Raw genomic sequence first — 16,354 nt, 5'->3', positions numbered from 1 at the left:
CTCTCCCTTTAGACTAGGAGTCAGCCAACTGCAGCTCCAAATCCAGCCCCCCCTCCTGTTGTTGTAAATAAAGTTTTATCGGAACCCAGCTCTGCTGCTTTGTTTATGTTGTCTGTGGTTGCAGCAGCGCTGGGCGGTTGAGTGGCGGTGATGGAGATGCTGTCGTCTGGAGCCTGCTCTGGAGGGCGGGCTGGGGTCTCGTTGCCTCCACACCCCCAGCAGCTAGTAGCCCCGTGTCTGCTACACAGAGCGGGCAGCACACATCTGATAACTTGAACCAGGTGATGTGGCGCCTCCCCCATGTTGAAGTTTTTTTTTTTTTTGGCAGACATTGACGTGTTGGAGAAGGATGGAATTGTTTATTCATCTTGTACCAGGATTTTGTGGGGGATGGTTCTTTATGTTCTGACTGAGACTGGACAAGCGTACTGTCTGACGACCAGGTCCTTTACTGACCCACGTGCTTGTTTCCTGACCTGTTTATCCGGGCTGCTCTCAGCTTCCCTTCCTGTTGGATTATGCTTTCCTTTTCCCCCACCCCGGTTGGGGGCTTCTGCTTGTGTCTCGAACTGGTGGCACTTAGGCTGCACGTGCTGTTTCTGTGGCTCGTGGGTCTTCCCCAGTGACCGACCACCTCCCCTCTGAGCAGGTGGGGTCCGGGCTGGAGCTCGCATTGGGTACTTCATTGTCGGTGGTGATGGCTCCAGGTGTCCTGAGGATTGAGGACTGCTTAGGAAAGCAGGTGACGTGACCGAATGTTACCGGACTCAGGGAGACCTGTGGAAAGCCTGGGTTTGCCCCGGTGTGAATCTGGCTGGGGGCAGCACTGGCGTGTATAAAGCGTTCATCTTTGAACGGCTTGTCCGGTCCGGTCATCCGTGCAGTCGCCCAGAAGGCAGCCTTGAGCTGGCGCTGCCCCGTGTCAGAACCAGTGCACTCGCCCTCCCATAGACGGAGCCTCAGCAACCTGGCGTCAGGGCCCCTCTGTGGCCTGGTGTTCCTGCCCGGGCTCCAGCCTGTGACCCTGGGCAGGGACTCCTCTGCCCTGACCTCACCCTAGTGTCCTCGTCTGTAAAGCAGGCGGATGACAGTAGTGTCTGCTCGAGGGTGGAGGGCAGTGAGTGTCAGCAGGATGCCGGCCTGCCTGGAGCGCTTGCCTGGGGAGGCCCCGGCTGGGCCGGCGGCTGGCTGGCTGCCGCTGGCTGGTACCCAAGTGGGAGTGAAGTGAATCCTGTTACTCGGAAATGGCTTTTGATAAGCTGGAGGGCGGGAGGGCCTCCCTCTGGTGGACCGAGTGCAGGCGTCTGGTGACCTGCTGGACGGCTGGGCCTACCGTCTGTAGGCTTGGGGCCTGGTGACTAAGTTGCCTTTGTTGGTGAATCTTAATGGTTGTATTGCTGCAGCAGAGCCTGGGCCTCTCAGCACTTCTTTAGGTAACTTGCCAAAATGGGCAGACCTGGAATTGTGTTAAAATGTCCTTTTCTTCGTTCCCCAAAGCTGTCTTCACACGGATTTTGGGTCCTTCTTTCCTCTGTTTCTTTTAGGTGAGCCATTTTCACATGCCTCGGGGCCCAGGCGGGGCCTCAGGTGGCCGCGTGGGAAGGCAGGCTTCCAGCAGTGGGGGCAGGACGGGCGGACGGCACTCCCTCCGCTTGTATCTGTTTTATATGTCATACTGAGGTTCCAAATTAGATCTTGTTTAGGGAAAAAACAAAACAAAACAGAAATGAATTCTGTTGCCTAGAAAAGGAAGAGCAAGCAGCGTGAAAGCCGTGGCTGTGCTCCAGGCTTGGTCTGTGCTGCCTGCAGAACCCGGTGTCTCAGCCGGTTTGTCCGGATCCAGGCACGAGGCAGGGTGGAATGGACACGCCTCTGACCCACCCAGAAACGTGTTCCCTCGCCTCCCCAGCTTCATGAGTCACACCCACGTGTTTGTCTGCAAGTCTCTCTGTTATCTGACAGGCTAGTGGAGTGTGCGTGTGTGTGCGTGTGTGTGTGTGTGTGTGTGTTTTGACGGTTAGAAACGCAGCAGATATTTGTAAGCTGGTGATGTTTGTGAAAAGCGAGGGGCAAGCAGAGTAGCCAGATGGGTGTGGGGCAGAGCTGGGCCCCACACTTGACACCGATTCGCTGGAGGAGATACATACCTGCATACCGTTGGGGAAACCAGAGTGTTTTTATTTGTATTTTGGATTTGTGTCCAGTGAAATTTGGCTTAATAAATGAACCCTTGCATGCCCTGAGGCTGGTATCTGTAATCTTGCTTTGTAAAGGGCCAGGTAGTAAATAGTTGTTGCTTTGTGGAACATGCGTGGCCTCTTGCACATTCTTTAGGCTGACTGTAATTTGCCCACCCTGCTCTAAGAGAGAATTGGGGCTGGAGGATGTCCATCTGTGCAGTCTGACTGTGGAGCCCTACAGTGAACAAGTATCAGGCCCCCTCCCCACAGGTGTTGTCTCCGTAGCAATGGTGGCTAAGTAGCGTTGCCTGTTAGCACCCCAGATTTCTATAGAAATACAGAATCCAGTCCCGATGTGTGGTGAGACATGGCTGCTTTGACAATAAATCGTGTAGTTCCATGGCTGTGGGTTATTAGCGTTGACATGTTTGATTTTAGAACCCTCTGGCATTTGTGAAATCTTGTCTTGGGCCCTCAGTTCTGTAGGTGGGGAAACTGAGGTGTAGAGAGGCCAGTAGTGTGCCCAGCAAGTGCAAAACTTGGTTAAAAAGTGGGAGAAGGGTCCCTCCAAAAAGTGCATGTATGGGTTTTAGTTGCAGACTTTAGTCCAGTGTGTTCCCGGTTTTGGCTTCACCGAGGGGCTCTTGTCAAAAGGAATAGAAAGCATATTCCCTAAACATAGTAGGTGCTCAATTAGTGTTTGCTGAATGGCTGAATTTATTTAGAGGACATAGTTCAAGCAACAGGTGTTGACCAACTAATACCTCTTAGTTCCCCTTGGCCAGAGTTTTTCTTTATTTTTTTCTGGGATGCCGGAAGCAGGTGTGCGGTCAGGCTCTGGTCTCCTAGTGCTCCCTGAGGGTGAGTGTGGGGACTGGTGAGTTCGGAGAAGCGTGGTGTCACCAGGAAGACCCACTGAGAGCTCTCTGTGTCTACTCTAACCTCTGCCCATGGGCCCAGGAAGTACAGAATCAGAGAAAGATCGGTTTGTATCAGTGAACTGGCAGAAATTTGGACTGACAGGCTTTTTTTTTAAGATTTATTTTTTAATTGAGGTAACACTGGTTTATAACATTATATGTTTCATGTGTACAACCTTATATTTCTACTTCTGTATGCCCCGGTGTGTGCTCAACCACCAAAAATTTAGTCTCTGTCTGTCACCATACGCTGGTCCCCTTTGCCCATTTCGCCCTCTCCCCACCCCTTCCTTTCTAACCACTGCTCTGTTCTCTGTATCTATGTGTTTTTGTTTGCTTTGGTCTGTTCGTTTATTTTTTTGTTTGTTGGTTTGGTTTTTTATATTCCACATATGAGTTGAAATCATACAGTATTTGTCTTTCTACGTCTGACTTATTTCACTTAGCATAATACCTTCAAGGTTCATCCATGTTGTCGCAAATGGCAAAGTTTCATCTTTTTTTATGGCTGAATAGTATTCCATTGTGTGTATATACCACATCTTCTTTATTCATTCATCCATTTAGGCTATTGTAAATAATGCTGCGATGAACATAGGGGTGCGTGTAGCTCTTCAAATTAGTATTTTCATATTCTTTGCATAAATTTCCAGAAGTGGGATTGCCAGCTCATATGGTAGTTCTGTTCTTAATTTTTGAGGAAACTCGATAACAGTCTTCCATAGTGGCTACACCAATTTGCATTCCCATGGATTAACAGATTTTAAGAAGACTTTTTAGTAGTATCTGTAGAAACAAGAATTTTTCTGGTCAAGTTTCAGAATTAGAGGACATTTGATTTTTAAAAATCAAGCATGTTGGGCTTCCCTGGTGGCTCAGTGGTTAAGAATCCGCCTGCCAGTGCAGGGGACATGGGTTCGAGCCCTGGTCCGGGAAGATCCCACATGCCGCAGAGCAACTAAGCCCGTGTGCCACAACTACTGAAGCCCATGCACCTAGAGCCCGTGCTCTGCAACAAAAGAAGCCACCGCAGTGAGAAGCCCGCGCACCGCAACGAAGAGTAGCCCCTGCTCGCTGCAACTAGAGAAAGCCCGCGTGTAGCAGCAGAGACCCAACGCAGCCAAAAATAAATAAATACCATAAATAAATCTTTAAAAAAAATCAAGCATGTTAAGATTTAATGTAGCGATTTGATGGCCCAGAATGTCTGGTGAATAATTTTTATTTCTCTTTGTTGGTTTGGTTTTTAATTTAGTAAAGAACTAGTTATCTGGATTTAAATGAATGATGCGGCATCTGTAGTCCTGCAAGTTGTGTGGCTTGGGAAGGAGGCATCACTGGCTTTGTTCAGAGGTGTTTGTAGGTTCAGTGGTCAGGTGAAAGTTGTGGTCAGGGACAGCAGAGATGTAGCTGTGAGTTAGCATTTTCCATCATTGTGCTGCAGTGAGAGATTCTGGAACATGCTTCTTATTAATCGGCTTTGTGACCGTGGGTGAGTCCCATCATCTCTGTAGGCTGGACGTGGGGGTGGAGCTTGTGTCCATTTTATCCTCTGCTGTATCCCAGTCCCAGCTCAGGGCTTGGGCACGTGGCAGTGCCTGCCTAGTAAAAACGTGTTGAATAAACGATTGTAATAGTTTCCTGTTGTCGCTGTGACAAATTACCACAAATCTAGTGGCTGAAAACAGCACAGATGTGTTCTCTCTGAGTTCTGGAGGTCAGAAGTCTGAAATGAATCTTGCTGGGCTGAAATCGCGGTGTCGGCTGGGCTGTGCTCCTTCTGGGGGACGCTCTGGGGGAGAATCCGTTCCCTGGCCTTTTCCAGCTTCTCCAGGCGGCCTGCATCCCTCTGCTCGGGGCCCTCTTCCAACTTTCAAGAGCACCCCTCCAGCCTGTGCTCCTGTCGCCAGCCGCTTAGAGTCTGACCCTCCTGCCTCCCTCCTGTAAGGACCCTTGTCCACTACCTTGAGCCCACCCAGATAATCCAGGATAACCCCCCAGCTCAGTATCCTGAATTTAATCACACCTTTGCCTGAGAAGGGGACATATTCACGGGTTCTGGGAATTGGGACATCAACGTTTTTGTTATTCAGCAGGTCACACGAGTTTGTAAAGAGTGCCAGGAGTCCCTCAGTATCCCAATTATAGCCCATGGAATGGTCTCCTACGGATGAATAAAAGACTCCATGCCTCTGCCGGGGCCCCTCCTTGGACCCCCGCTGGAGCCGTAGGGCCTCTTCAGGGCTGCCCTCTCAGGCTACCCATACATTTTCCACCTGGAGACCTTCAAAAGTGCTTGTTTAAACCTTTTCCTTTTAGACCCAGAGTCAGCAAAGTTTGCAGGCCGCTTGTCCTGTTGCATATTTTTCGTTTCTTTAAAACAAGTATGAAAACTGTAAAAAAAAAAAGAAATAATTTTTAGCTTGAGGGCCTTACAAAACAGGCCATTGGCTGGGGCCCTGACTAGTGTTTGCCAACCCCTGTTTTAGACTGAGCTGTGCGGGCTGGGGCCACGTGTGGCTGTCACCTTGGTGGCAGTCTCAAGGGCTTTTGTTGATAGTGGAAGTGTGTGCGTGCGCCTGTGTGTTGGGAGGGATTCGTGTTCCTACCCCAGTGATCTTTTCTGTTGGTTTGATATGACAAGTGTCTAAAAATTAGATCTCATCTTGTCTTAATGGAGAATTTCAGGTTGTTTTCCATTTGAAAGCCTATTAATTACTGGTCTGATACAAACACGATCCAGTCCCTTTCCTGGAGGAGGGGCTTTACAGCCTAGTCTGGGGGAAGCAGCCGGGGGAGGTTATTACTAGTTCTGACTTTGGCAGAAACTCACTGGATCCAGCTTCGGGGAGGGAGATTTAAAGATAAAGGGGTGTGTCCTGGAACCCTTGGCATCAAAACCCGAATTTGGACCCTCGTGGCTGGTTTCCCTGCCTGTCGTCGCTGTCCCTTGCTCCTGGTACGTGGGGCAGGCACTGGGGAGGGTGGCTGGCGTTGCGTGCTCTGACGTGTGAGCTTGGTGAGCACCTGAGCATTTCTGCTGGTTTGTTTCTTCATGGAGCCCTGTCTCCTGGACGCTGCAGCGTGCTTCGCCTCCTGGGGACTGGGTGCTGCACGTGAGCCTCTCCCTTGGCTGGCTGTAGCTGCACCTGGTAGGTGACCCCCGCCCACCGTATGCAGCTCACGCCGCTCACCCCTAGGCATCCATTGAGGTGCGTGAGTGCTTCCGGATACAGATTGCGTGCTTATCTATTCCTGTACCTGGGACAGCGACCAGCGGGTCTTGAGTATCAGGTTTCATGTGAAGTGAATGAAAAAGGATGGATGTACCCAGCTCACTGGATGTGCTCTTCTGGCCAGCGTGGCTTCAGAACGGGATGAGATGACAGACCTTCCTGCTGCAGCTACACCAAAGTGCCTGTTATGAGTCTTGGATGTTTTCACAGTTAACCTCCGGTCTTGTCATTTCACCGACATGCCCAAATTGATGCTTCAGCTCTCTTTTCCACACATTAGTTCTAATGGGAGGTAATGGTCACTTGGACAAGTTTTAATTTTCCACGGCCAAGTTTAGAACCAGCGAGGCCAAGAGTGAGGGTGGAATAAAAGGCACTGGAGCTGGCACGTGGCCTCGCTGAGTATTGAAGTGGATGAGCGAGGAGGGGAGAGAGGAACTTGCTCCTGAGGAGCCTGTAGAAAAGGGAGGAGGCGGCAGAGGGGAGGAGCTTCTTCCTTGGCCGGCGTTTCAAGATGTTCTCCGAGTGGAGGGCAGGAGTGGGCGGTGAAGCCGCGTGGGCTCTGCCCCGGGAGGCCTGCTCTCTGTTTGCCCCGTCTTGCACCTCAAGAGAGCCCTGCTCTTGTTGCCCGAGCAGGTGTTTCCCTCTGGGTGCTGGTTCTTTAGTTTGAAAGGTACCTGCACCCGGCTGTTCCTGGGTGATTTCCTGACTGTGTGCTTCCCTTTGGTTTGGGTTTGCTCATCCTTGAAATGGGACAGTAGCCTTCCATAAGGACGACCTTATTTTCGATGTTATGTGGATGTGCTACAAGGGGCGAGCATTTGTGTCTCCACCTTGAGGAGCTTTCCTGGACTCAGGGAGAGGACGCAGTGTGTAGCAGTTTACATCTCAGTGGGGTTGGTGAGTGGTAGAGTCAGCTGATTTTCAGGCAGGGAGAGTTCTTAGCGTTGCTCTTGAGACGTGAGCAAGACCGCCTGTGCGTCGTGCTAAGGGCATCTTTCTAGGGACGGAGTCCAAAGCTTTCTTCAGATCTTCAAGGAGATCCATGATCCCTAAAGGATTCCGTCCACTGGATCAGAGCTTCTGGTGGATTAACACTCTGTTTGTTTTTTCCTTCCCCCACTTCAAAGGCAGATCGGGAGCGGTGCCGAGAAAAATTTCCTTACTAGATGACATTTCATCGCGATGTCCGATCGTTTGGGGCAAATAACCAAGGGCAAGGATGGGAAAAGCAAGTATTCGACTCTCAGCCTGTTTGATAAGTATAAAGGAAAATCAGTAGACTCGATCAGATCCTCAGGTAAGAGGGGGTTGGGGGCCAGTTCCTTACGCTTTCCCTTAAGTGAGAAGCTCCAGGTCAAGGATCAGGAAAACCTAGAGTCCCCTGTCTGGTCAGACAGGAGTGGTCCATGCAGACCAGTCTTCCGGGCACGTGGTGGTCATCCTGTAGTTCAGGGGAAACATGTCACCCTCTGCTCCTATTTGATGTCTGACTTCAGAGCCTGGAATACCCTGCCTCTGCTGTACTAGGATTATTTCCTCATCTGTCTTATCTTATTGAAGCCATGGATACTTTGAGCCCGATGGGTAGAATGGAATTTAAGTTGCATTAGAGTTACCCCTTTGGGTCTCATGGTCCTGGTATTCCGGAGCTTGGTGGGGAAAGTTCCTACTGATTCTGTCCGCACTCCTTGAGGGTTTTACGAATGCCGGGGGCCCTGCTCAGGCTTGGCTCGGGTCTCTGCGAGGCTGTCCCTTCAGTCCTGCTGTAACGAGGCCAGAGCAGGCTCCCCTCTGCACAGGGCTAGTCATTCTGTGGGATGGAGGTTTCTAGGCCTGGCCCCTCCCCCACGTCCTAAACGCCCTGAGCCTTATGCCCACGAGTGAGCTGGAAGCCTCCGCACGGACTTCAGCGGCTCCTGTGTCTCTGCAGTCCTCCGTGAGGAGCTTGTAAAAGGACTGACTGCAAGTGACTTCCAGGCACTTTCTGCGTGTTTCCTTGGCGGGTCTGCCCCTTGGTTTTTGTTCGGTTGCCTCTGTCATTATCCCCTAGAGTTTGGAAGAGCAGCTGAATGAACCCGGCGTCTTGCCTTCCATGACTTTCTGTGCAACATCTCTTTCCACCTCTCCCTCCACGCAGTTATTCCTAGACATGGCTTACAGAGTCTCGGGAAAGTTGCCACAGCCCGGCGTATGCCACCGCCTGCAAACCTGCCAAGCTTGAAGTCTGAAAACAAAGGAAACGACCCCAACATCGTTATAGTACCCAAGGACGGAACGGGATGGGGAAACAAGCAGGATCAGCAAGACCCAAAGAGGTGAGAGCAGAGGGGCGGGCAGAGGGGCGGGCAGTGGGCCGGGAGCCTGAGCTTCGTCCATGGCCCGGCACCCTCTCCTCCTGCAGGGGCAGCTCTGGAGAACTGGGCAGGTTCCAAAGGAAGCTTCTTTCACCCCGGCTCCTGCTGCTTCGCGGTCTCTTGCTCCCTGCCTTCATTTTTCCTGGCTCTGGGAGCCGATGCAACGGTGTTGCTGTGAGCTGCCTTTCCCTGGTGACCAGCGTCCCCTGTGCCTTGTTAAGCAGGGCTCATCTCTCCCAGAGGAGCCGCGGTGGGCAGAGCTGAGCGCTTCACTCTGGTTGGGGTCCCTGGGTGCCGGGCCCCAGGTGGAGGAGGAGGAGCCGTCCCAGCTGTGGGGCAGCAGTGCCCCACACAGGCGCCTGCACGTGCTCCGCAGGACCCAGTTACCGAGGACAGCCCCCCGCGCCCCCCCCCCCACCCCCCCCCCCCACCCAGGCACTCGGGGTCAGCCCGCAGCCTCCCTGCAGGCCCGCCCCCTGCCAGCACAGCACTTGCGGGGGGCCTTGGGAGGCCCGGGGTCTGGCACCGCAGTCATCATTAGAGGGACAGCGCGGCTGTTGCAGCCGCTGTTGTGTGGTGGCGCTGAAAGCACGCGTGTGCCGCCTGAGCCTTCGTTCCTCCTTCCGTGGCCCGTGGCCCGGCTGCGTTCCAGCCAGCGGTAGGGTGTCCAGGAAAGAGGATTGGGGTTTGCGCTGGGAGGGGCTTGGGGAAGGACGGGGCCTCGCTGAGGCTGGCAGGCGGAGCCCTGCTGCTGGGGTTTGCCATGAACACAGAACAGTCCAGCCTCATACCCTTTCTTGCCCTGTCTCCCTTGTGGTCTGGCTGCTGATACCCAGGACCCAGAAAGTAAAAGTGGCCCAGAGCACAGCCTGCCAACCAGGGTCCTTTTCTCTAATTGGAAGTGGCCAATAGCTTTTGTAAAACTTCTGTAGTTACTTCAGACAGGATGTAGAGAGTGAGCCAATAATTCGGTCAGATGATCAGTAGTAACTGAATTTTAAAACATTTCCTAACAGTTGGCTGAGGGATCATCCTGACTGACGGTATAGTGTGACTTCTAGGACTGGACAGGTGTGTGTGAGTTCCAGCCAGGTGTTTATTGGTTTATGGGACCTGGTTTATTTGACTTCTGAGCGTCATTGTCCTCCTGTGACGTACAAGTCACACCTGGCTCCGGCGGTGGCCACAGGAAAGGGATGAGATGACCCGGGTCACGTACTTAGCACAGGGCCTGGCACAGCGGTGGCACGTGGCGGATGTCCTCGTTCTGCTCAAGTGCAGACGCTGCGGACAGCTCAGCGCAAGCGTTGAAAGGCCTCTGCTACTGAAAGTTCTAGAGAGAGAGGACACAGCCTTGCTCCCTCCTTCTATCCAGTCTTACGCACCAGTGGCATCGAAAGCATCAGGCATCTTCAACGAGGCCAGTGCGCTGCAACACGTTTGCCAGCCGGAGGTGAAGAGTGAGTGTTGGCGGGGGGGGGGGGGGGGCAGCAGACCCCGGCGCTGCTTCTCTGCTGCCCCTGGGCCACATCCTCACGAGGCTGTCAGGGAGGTGGCCGAGTAGGGGGGCCACACCTGCTGGGACTCAGTGTTTGGAGACCACAGAAGTGGCACCACCTGGAAGCGTCTATTTCAGGTGGAAGGTGATGTGAGAGAGGAGGGTCAGTGGCCTTCATTGTGTGATAATCGCAGGTGGTGAGTTGCTCGGTTGAGTAAGCCTTGGATGTGTGTAGAGTTTGGCTTCAGCTGAGCCACCGGCATCGGGCGGATTCTGGCCAGGGGATTGCTGTCCCCCGTGAAGCTCGTCGGGGGGAAGGTTGAACAGAAAGTGACTGGAAGGCTGTGAGTTGGCAGAAATCTTCCTTCAGAACCTTTTCTTGTTGCTCTCAGAAGATGACCTGTGGGGTGTAGATCCACAGATGCACCTTTGCTGGAGGGTAGCTCCACGGTACCTTTTAAACTTTAAAACGTCTTTTGATCCAGCTGTCCCACTTCTAAGAACTTAAGACTACTGAATTGCGTACACACAGGTGTGCCAAGATGTGTACACAAAAATGCTCGTTGCAGTTTTATCTGTAATAGAAGAAAAATTGGAGGTTGGCACGTTGTGGCCCATCCACCTGTAGTGTGTCATTAAAAGAAAGCAGTAGATCCATATGTGTTGTCACGAAAAGATGTCAAGGGCATTGAGTAAAACACGAGTTAACCGGACTGTATGTATGGTGTTACCCTACTTGTGTTACAAAATGTTATGCTAATATACGTAGAAAAATCTGCTTGAGTTTCTCTCCGGAGGATGAGATCGTGACAAATTCTGTGTTATATGTATTTATTTATTTTTACCATGAGCATATGTTTCTTTTAGAAGCCAAGAGAAGGTTTTAAAAAAAAAAAAATCTGCTCATGCTTCAAAGAGATCAGCCCCTGAGGAGCTGTGAGCTCTTGGTCAGGAGTGAGGGGCGGGAGCTCAGAGCCCATTCCCTGCCCCGACGCAGTCTCCCTCGTGGCAAATCCTCCATCACTTGGTTGTTTGCCGTGAGCTTTCAGTCTTTGCAGACAGAAGGCTCTGCGGAAAGGCAGAGGGCTGGCCTGTCCTATCAGGTGTCGGTGAGCAGACCTCACACGTGGTCCAGTTTCTCGTTGTCTTGGCCAGCCTAGGAGTCTGCCGGGGAAGGTATTTTTATTGGCCAGAGGAGGTCTTGCTCCCAGCCAGCGAGCAGCCCTGTCTCTCGGGAATGTGGAGGGACCTTGTGGGCATGGCCGGTGCCTGTCTAATTCCTGTGTGTGTCCTGCCTTTATCTAGTTCCAGTGCGACGGCCTCTCAGCCGCCGGAGTTGCTGCCGCAGCCGGGTTTGCAGAAATCTGTCTCCAATTTGCAGAAACCGACACAGTCCATCAGTCAGGAGGTAGGTGCTGGGGACCCGGTCCCAATGGTTGCCTAGGCGTTGGCGCCTCTGAGCTCCCTGGCGCTGGGGACCTGTGGGAGCTGTCGCTGAGAAGCGTGGCTCTGCGTGACGTGCTCATTCCAGAGGCAAACCTGACGAGTGACTCTTGGGAAAGACCCCAGATGCAGAATAGAATATCGACGCCTAATTTGATTCCAGTTGCCTTAGCTTGAGGTGAGTCACTCTGGCAGCTGCAGGCTAGATCGGGCCCCCCGCAGTGTCTCCCCAGAAGCAAGTGCCATAAGGAGACAGCAAGTGTTAGGCTACAGAAGGTTCAGTGGTCTGGTGAGTTTGGAAAACAAAATGAAGCAAGCTCCTTCACTTGGTTTTCTTAATGTCATACTTTCTCTCGGGGTCTTCAGTATGCTAATGTGTCCTGTGAGTCTCCAAGAAAAGGACATCATGGACAGCGGTCCCGAAATGTATTTGTCCTTGGAAACCTCTTTCATTGAATGTCTCTAGAGACTAGTGTCTCTCAGAACATCCTCTGGGAAATACTGAGCTATATAATCCTTTATTTGTCGATGCACTTCATATGCCTCTAAACAGAGAGTCATGATTCAATCAAGAGCTCATGTTGTACTTGGTCCATTGGTGTCTGTCTGTGGGTTACAGAGGCCAGTATCCGGTAGCTAGAAATCTAGACGAGATGTCTGAATCTTTCAGAAGACCAGAAAAAATCTAGGCAGATACCTGGCATTCACTGGCTCCCTTGAAAGAACGACTCAGTCTGCATTGCTGCCTGGGCAGTAGAAGGACTGAGGTGCCGTCCCCATCTGCGGGGAAAGCTTATGGCTTTACCAGACGGACACCCTCCCTACCCAACACTGAACTGTGCTTTGAAATTAAAGGAGAAGCAAGAAGAAATCCACGTTCATGCGAGACTGCATGTTCATTGGCCTAAATCCGCTGGGACCTGCTGATCAGTCAGAGCATGTAGTGTGGAGTTCGTATCTGTTTCCCAGAATTTGAAGCTGAGTGCGATTAAGGAGCCCTGGTTGTTTCTACAGCCCTGGCTCTACGTCAGACTCACCTTCCCAGCTTGTTAGAGACGAACAGGCCCGGGCGGGGCCTGCGCGCGGCTTGGGCACCTGTGGAGCACGGGTGCCGCGGGGACTGCGGTCGGGTCGGGCCCTGTCCTGGAGCTGGCACGCGGGCCCTCCGCCTGGCACTTACCCCAGCTCTCCTCTCGTGCGGGGACGGTGTGGGGAGGAGACCCCCGGAGGTTCCCAGCTGTGGGGTGAGATTTGCCACAGTGTTAGTAACCCCTTCATGGCCCCTAGGCCTTCTCTTCCAGTTTAGTGCCTTCGGTGGGTGAGGGCGGGGGCCGTCCCTGCGGCTGCAGACCCCAAGCTGTAGGCTGTGGGATGGCAGTGCCCCGGGGCCCCTCTGCTTCCTGCTGGTCTGGAGCCTCGCCCTTCCCTCAGGGGCTGTTCAACCCCAACAGGGGCTGCCCTGCCCCTGTCACGGTGCTGGCACTTCCCTTGTGTGGTCTGCACGGGGGACCGTGGGCACTCCAGGCCACTCAGGTCAAGCACTCAGGCCAAGTCTGTGATAAATACATGGGTTATTGCACCTGCTTAGCTCTGCATCGAAGGCAGGTGAGACAGCCGTCTGCCTTGCGTGTGTGTGGTGGCAGCGGCAGGGGGAGGATGGGAAGAAGGGGTAACTGTTTACCCGGGATCTAGTCCAGTACGTGATGGAACGTCATGCTGCATCAGCTTGGATTTGTGTATCTTTACCTTCAGTCGTGAAGTAGCATGTTGTTGGGAAGGTAGCTGAGTTCAGTGGTTGGGGACCTGAAGGGGCTTTGGGCACAGCCTGGGGCGGGGCAAGTCCTGGTCCCGCCTCCCTAGCTGAGTGTCTAACCCAGGTGACCCTGGTGTGCCTAGCACCATGCCTGGCGTGCGGTGAGCTTTCAGCAGAGGTGAGCCGAGCCGGGCAAGCCCAGATCAGTGGAGGCGGAAGGCCTCGCACCTGGGGAGTGGTGCCTTGTGGCACGGCAGTGATTGTGGAAAGTGGTGTGGCCCGGCCAGCGACTCGTCAGGCACGTGAGCTTTCCCGCGCGCGTGTTCTGTTAGCGGCGCCACCCAGTTTTTCAGACACACTAGAATTGGGGTTTGGTCTTGTCCCTGGAGCAAGACAGAGTGGCTCTGTGTGGGCATGAGAGGCGGCCTGGCAGCATGTTCCGAGCGCAGCGCTGGCTCTGCCGTGTGACTCTGAGCTGGCCGCTTGCCCTCCGGCCTGCTCCTCGTCTGTCATGTGGCCGTGGGTCCTGACCCTGGGCTGCTGCCCGAGTGGAAGGCTGCGTGGAAAGCCCGCGTGGTTGGACCTTGCCCGGCTGGTGGTAGTGGGTACATCGGTGTAGGGTCTGGACCTAAGGTGAGGACCCGAGGGCGGGCACCTTGTTCTGACTCGCTCAGGGAGTGGACAGCAGACCGCTGGGCTGGCCCTGTTCTCATGGTCTTCCTTCTTCCAGAATACAAATTCAGCGCCAGGTGGACCAAAGTCATGGGCACAGCTGAATGGAAAGCCAGCAGGACACGAAGGTGGTAAGTGTGTGTGTGGCGCTGTGCTGGGCGGGTGGGAGGGATGTGTGCCTTTTCTGGACTGCTCAGTTCTATCCAGGCAGTCTTGGGCTTGCAGCTTTGTGGACTCTCCTCCCTGAGCGAGTTACTGCCTCTGCCCTGGCGGTGGAAGTGCTGATTCTGCAGAGCACGTCAGCTCTTTGGTTTCATTGAATGTTATTGCTAAGGACAGCCCTCCCGAGGTGTGCGGAGGAGACCCGGCGGCGCTGGCCCTGCGCTCCCTCGTCGGCTGAGCCGCTATTGGAGCGAGTCCCCGGCCCCCGGGGAGGAGGTGTTGCCTACAGGGCGCTGGCTTTGGACCTGGGTTTGTACAGCAGCAGCCCTGGGAACTGCTTGCTTTTGGGCAGTGCCACCAGAGCATGCGGAGGTTGCGTGGTATTTGTTAGCGTTGGCGTCCCGCCTGGCACAGGGGAAGCACTCCGACGGCTGCAGTGGTGCAGCACAGGGACGATGTGGGGTGAACGGGAGGGGAGAGCACCCTGGGTTTTAAGTGAATGCCGAGCAACAGACTGAAATGGCTCCAAGGCAGGCCCAGAGCAGAGCGGCCCCCGAGTGGCGTGTCTGAGGGGCGCTGGGGCAGAGGGAAATCTGCCTCCCCTCCAGCATCTGGAGCCCTCTGAGAATGTGGGCCCAGGGTCAGCGGGTGTTCTTGAGAGGAGCCCAAAATCCAGATTTTTCTACATGAACTCTCCTGATTTTTCCAGTGTTGGCGTGCGTATTTCTAGCACGCTGGGCGGCGCCCCGAGCTGGATGGAGAGGGACGGTGGTGTGAGTGGTTACGCCGCAGTAGCTTTTTCTTCTGTAAACCAGCACGGGCTGCCGTTTTTACCCTTGGCCCCTGTCCCGGCACTGCCCTCTGTCCTCTGCGTATCCCTGTCAGCCAGGGCCTGGCCAGACTTTACGTTTTATGGCTTAGAGTAGAAAACCAGCTCCGTGCACCGCCTTCCCCGCACACCCCTGCCACTCCGACGCCCCAAGGACGGGCCCTTCTGGCCTCGGGTCGCTGTGCGGTTGAAGGCCACCCCTTCCTCAGCCCGTAGGTGTGCTGGGGGCTTTGGAGCCGCAGCTTGCCTAGAGGAGAAAGGTCAGGGGGAGCTCAGCCGGCTGCCCCAGCCTGGAGGGTGAGGGGGGCCAGGTGGGGCGGGGATGCAACAAGGCACTTCAGACCGGAAGCAAGGTCTTCACGGAGGCGTGATGAAGACGACTCACTTGGACTGTTAACAGTGGTTCTTTGCTTTCTAGAGCCTTCATTTCCATAAGGTTGGAATTTTCCTTAAGTAAATGGAATACTCATTTTAATTTAACAAGAACTTACAGAGATTAAAAAAAACTAGTGTAAATTGGCACTGCCCGTCACACACCAGCACGGATACCCTTTGACCTGGCGGTTCCACTTGGAGGAAATCACCCTGTAGATGATACTTACAGCTGTGTGAAATGACACGCACGAGATGATTCATTGCAACATTGTAATAGCAAAAGATTGGGCACAGCCCCTTGAAATGTCCATCAGAAGATGGTACTTTAATGAAACACTACTTGGGTGTAAGGAAAAAAAGCAGTTTTCTACTGATCTGGCAAGATCTCCAGGACATAGTCTTAAGTGAAAAAAAGTGTGGAATAGTATGCAGAGTATATTACCGTTTGTGCAAACAACTGGGGAGAGGGAAAGTACGCTTCTAAAAATGTTGTATGCGCATTAAAAAAAAAAATCTCTGGAAGGAAACATGAGAGGAAGGGAGAGAAGGAACGAAACAGAAGACTACCTGTTTTGTGAGGGTGTTTGAAGTAGGCAGATGGGGCACGAGGGTAGGAGGTAGGCTTCTGTTTACGCTCTTTTAAGGCTTTTTACCTTTGAACCTTTCGATTGTATTACCTATCAAAAGAAAACTTGATTTAGAAAATAATCCTAAAACAGTAAAATACTCTGTAAACGTGTGATAGCTCGCCTGGGAGACGGCAGAGCCCAGTAGCCCAAGAGGAGAGAACAGACACGTGCCGACCAGGTGGGGCCGGGGCGGGAACCCGGCTTCTGGCTCCCCTCCTGTGCCGGGGTCACAAGCCCGCGATGCCACCAGGGCTGTGGGGATTTGGGGGTGTGGCCCGCAAACATTTTCATGACTCTTCG

The 16,354-nt window shown here is 53.3% G+C and overlaps 1 protein-coding gene across 14 annotated transcripts in view; it reads left to right on the top strand.

Annotated features, from left to right (window-relative positions):
• The window catches only part of PRRC2B (proline rich coiled-coil 2B), an 86,000-nt gene that overhangs the window by 20,265 nt on the left and 49,381 nt on the right, over positions 1–16,354 (top strand). For 13 of the 14 annotated variants that reach the window (XM_068553545.1, XM_068553541.1, XM_068553544.1 and 10 more), the window contains exons 2-5: positions 7,467–7,636; positions 8,477–8,654; positions 11,497–11,599; positions 14,118–14,190. In XM_068553545.1, coding sequence (XP_068409646.1) covers positions 7,522–7,636; positions 8,477–8,654; positions 11,497–11,599; positions 14,118–14,190 — 469 coding nt within the window. In that variant the 5' untranslated portion in view covers positions 7,467–7,521. The remainder of the gene's footprint in view (positions 1–7,466; positions 7,637–8,476; positions 8,655–11,496; positions 11,600–14,117; positions 14,191–16,354) is intronic. The other variant, XM_068553534.1, reaches the window with a different exon arrangement.

Source organism: Eschrichtius robustus, chromosome 10 (assembly GCF_028021215.1).
Source record: "Eschrichtius robustus isolate mEscRob2 chromosome 10, mEscRob2.pri, whole genome shotgun sequence".
Classification (NCBI taxonomy): domain Eukaryota; kingdom Metazoa; phylum Chordata; class Mammalia; order Artiodactyla; family Eschrichtiidae; genus Eschrichtius; species Eschrichtius robustus.
The sequence above is the reverse complement of the archived record's forward strand: the minus strand, read 5'-3'. Positions and strand labels throughout refer to the sequence as shown.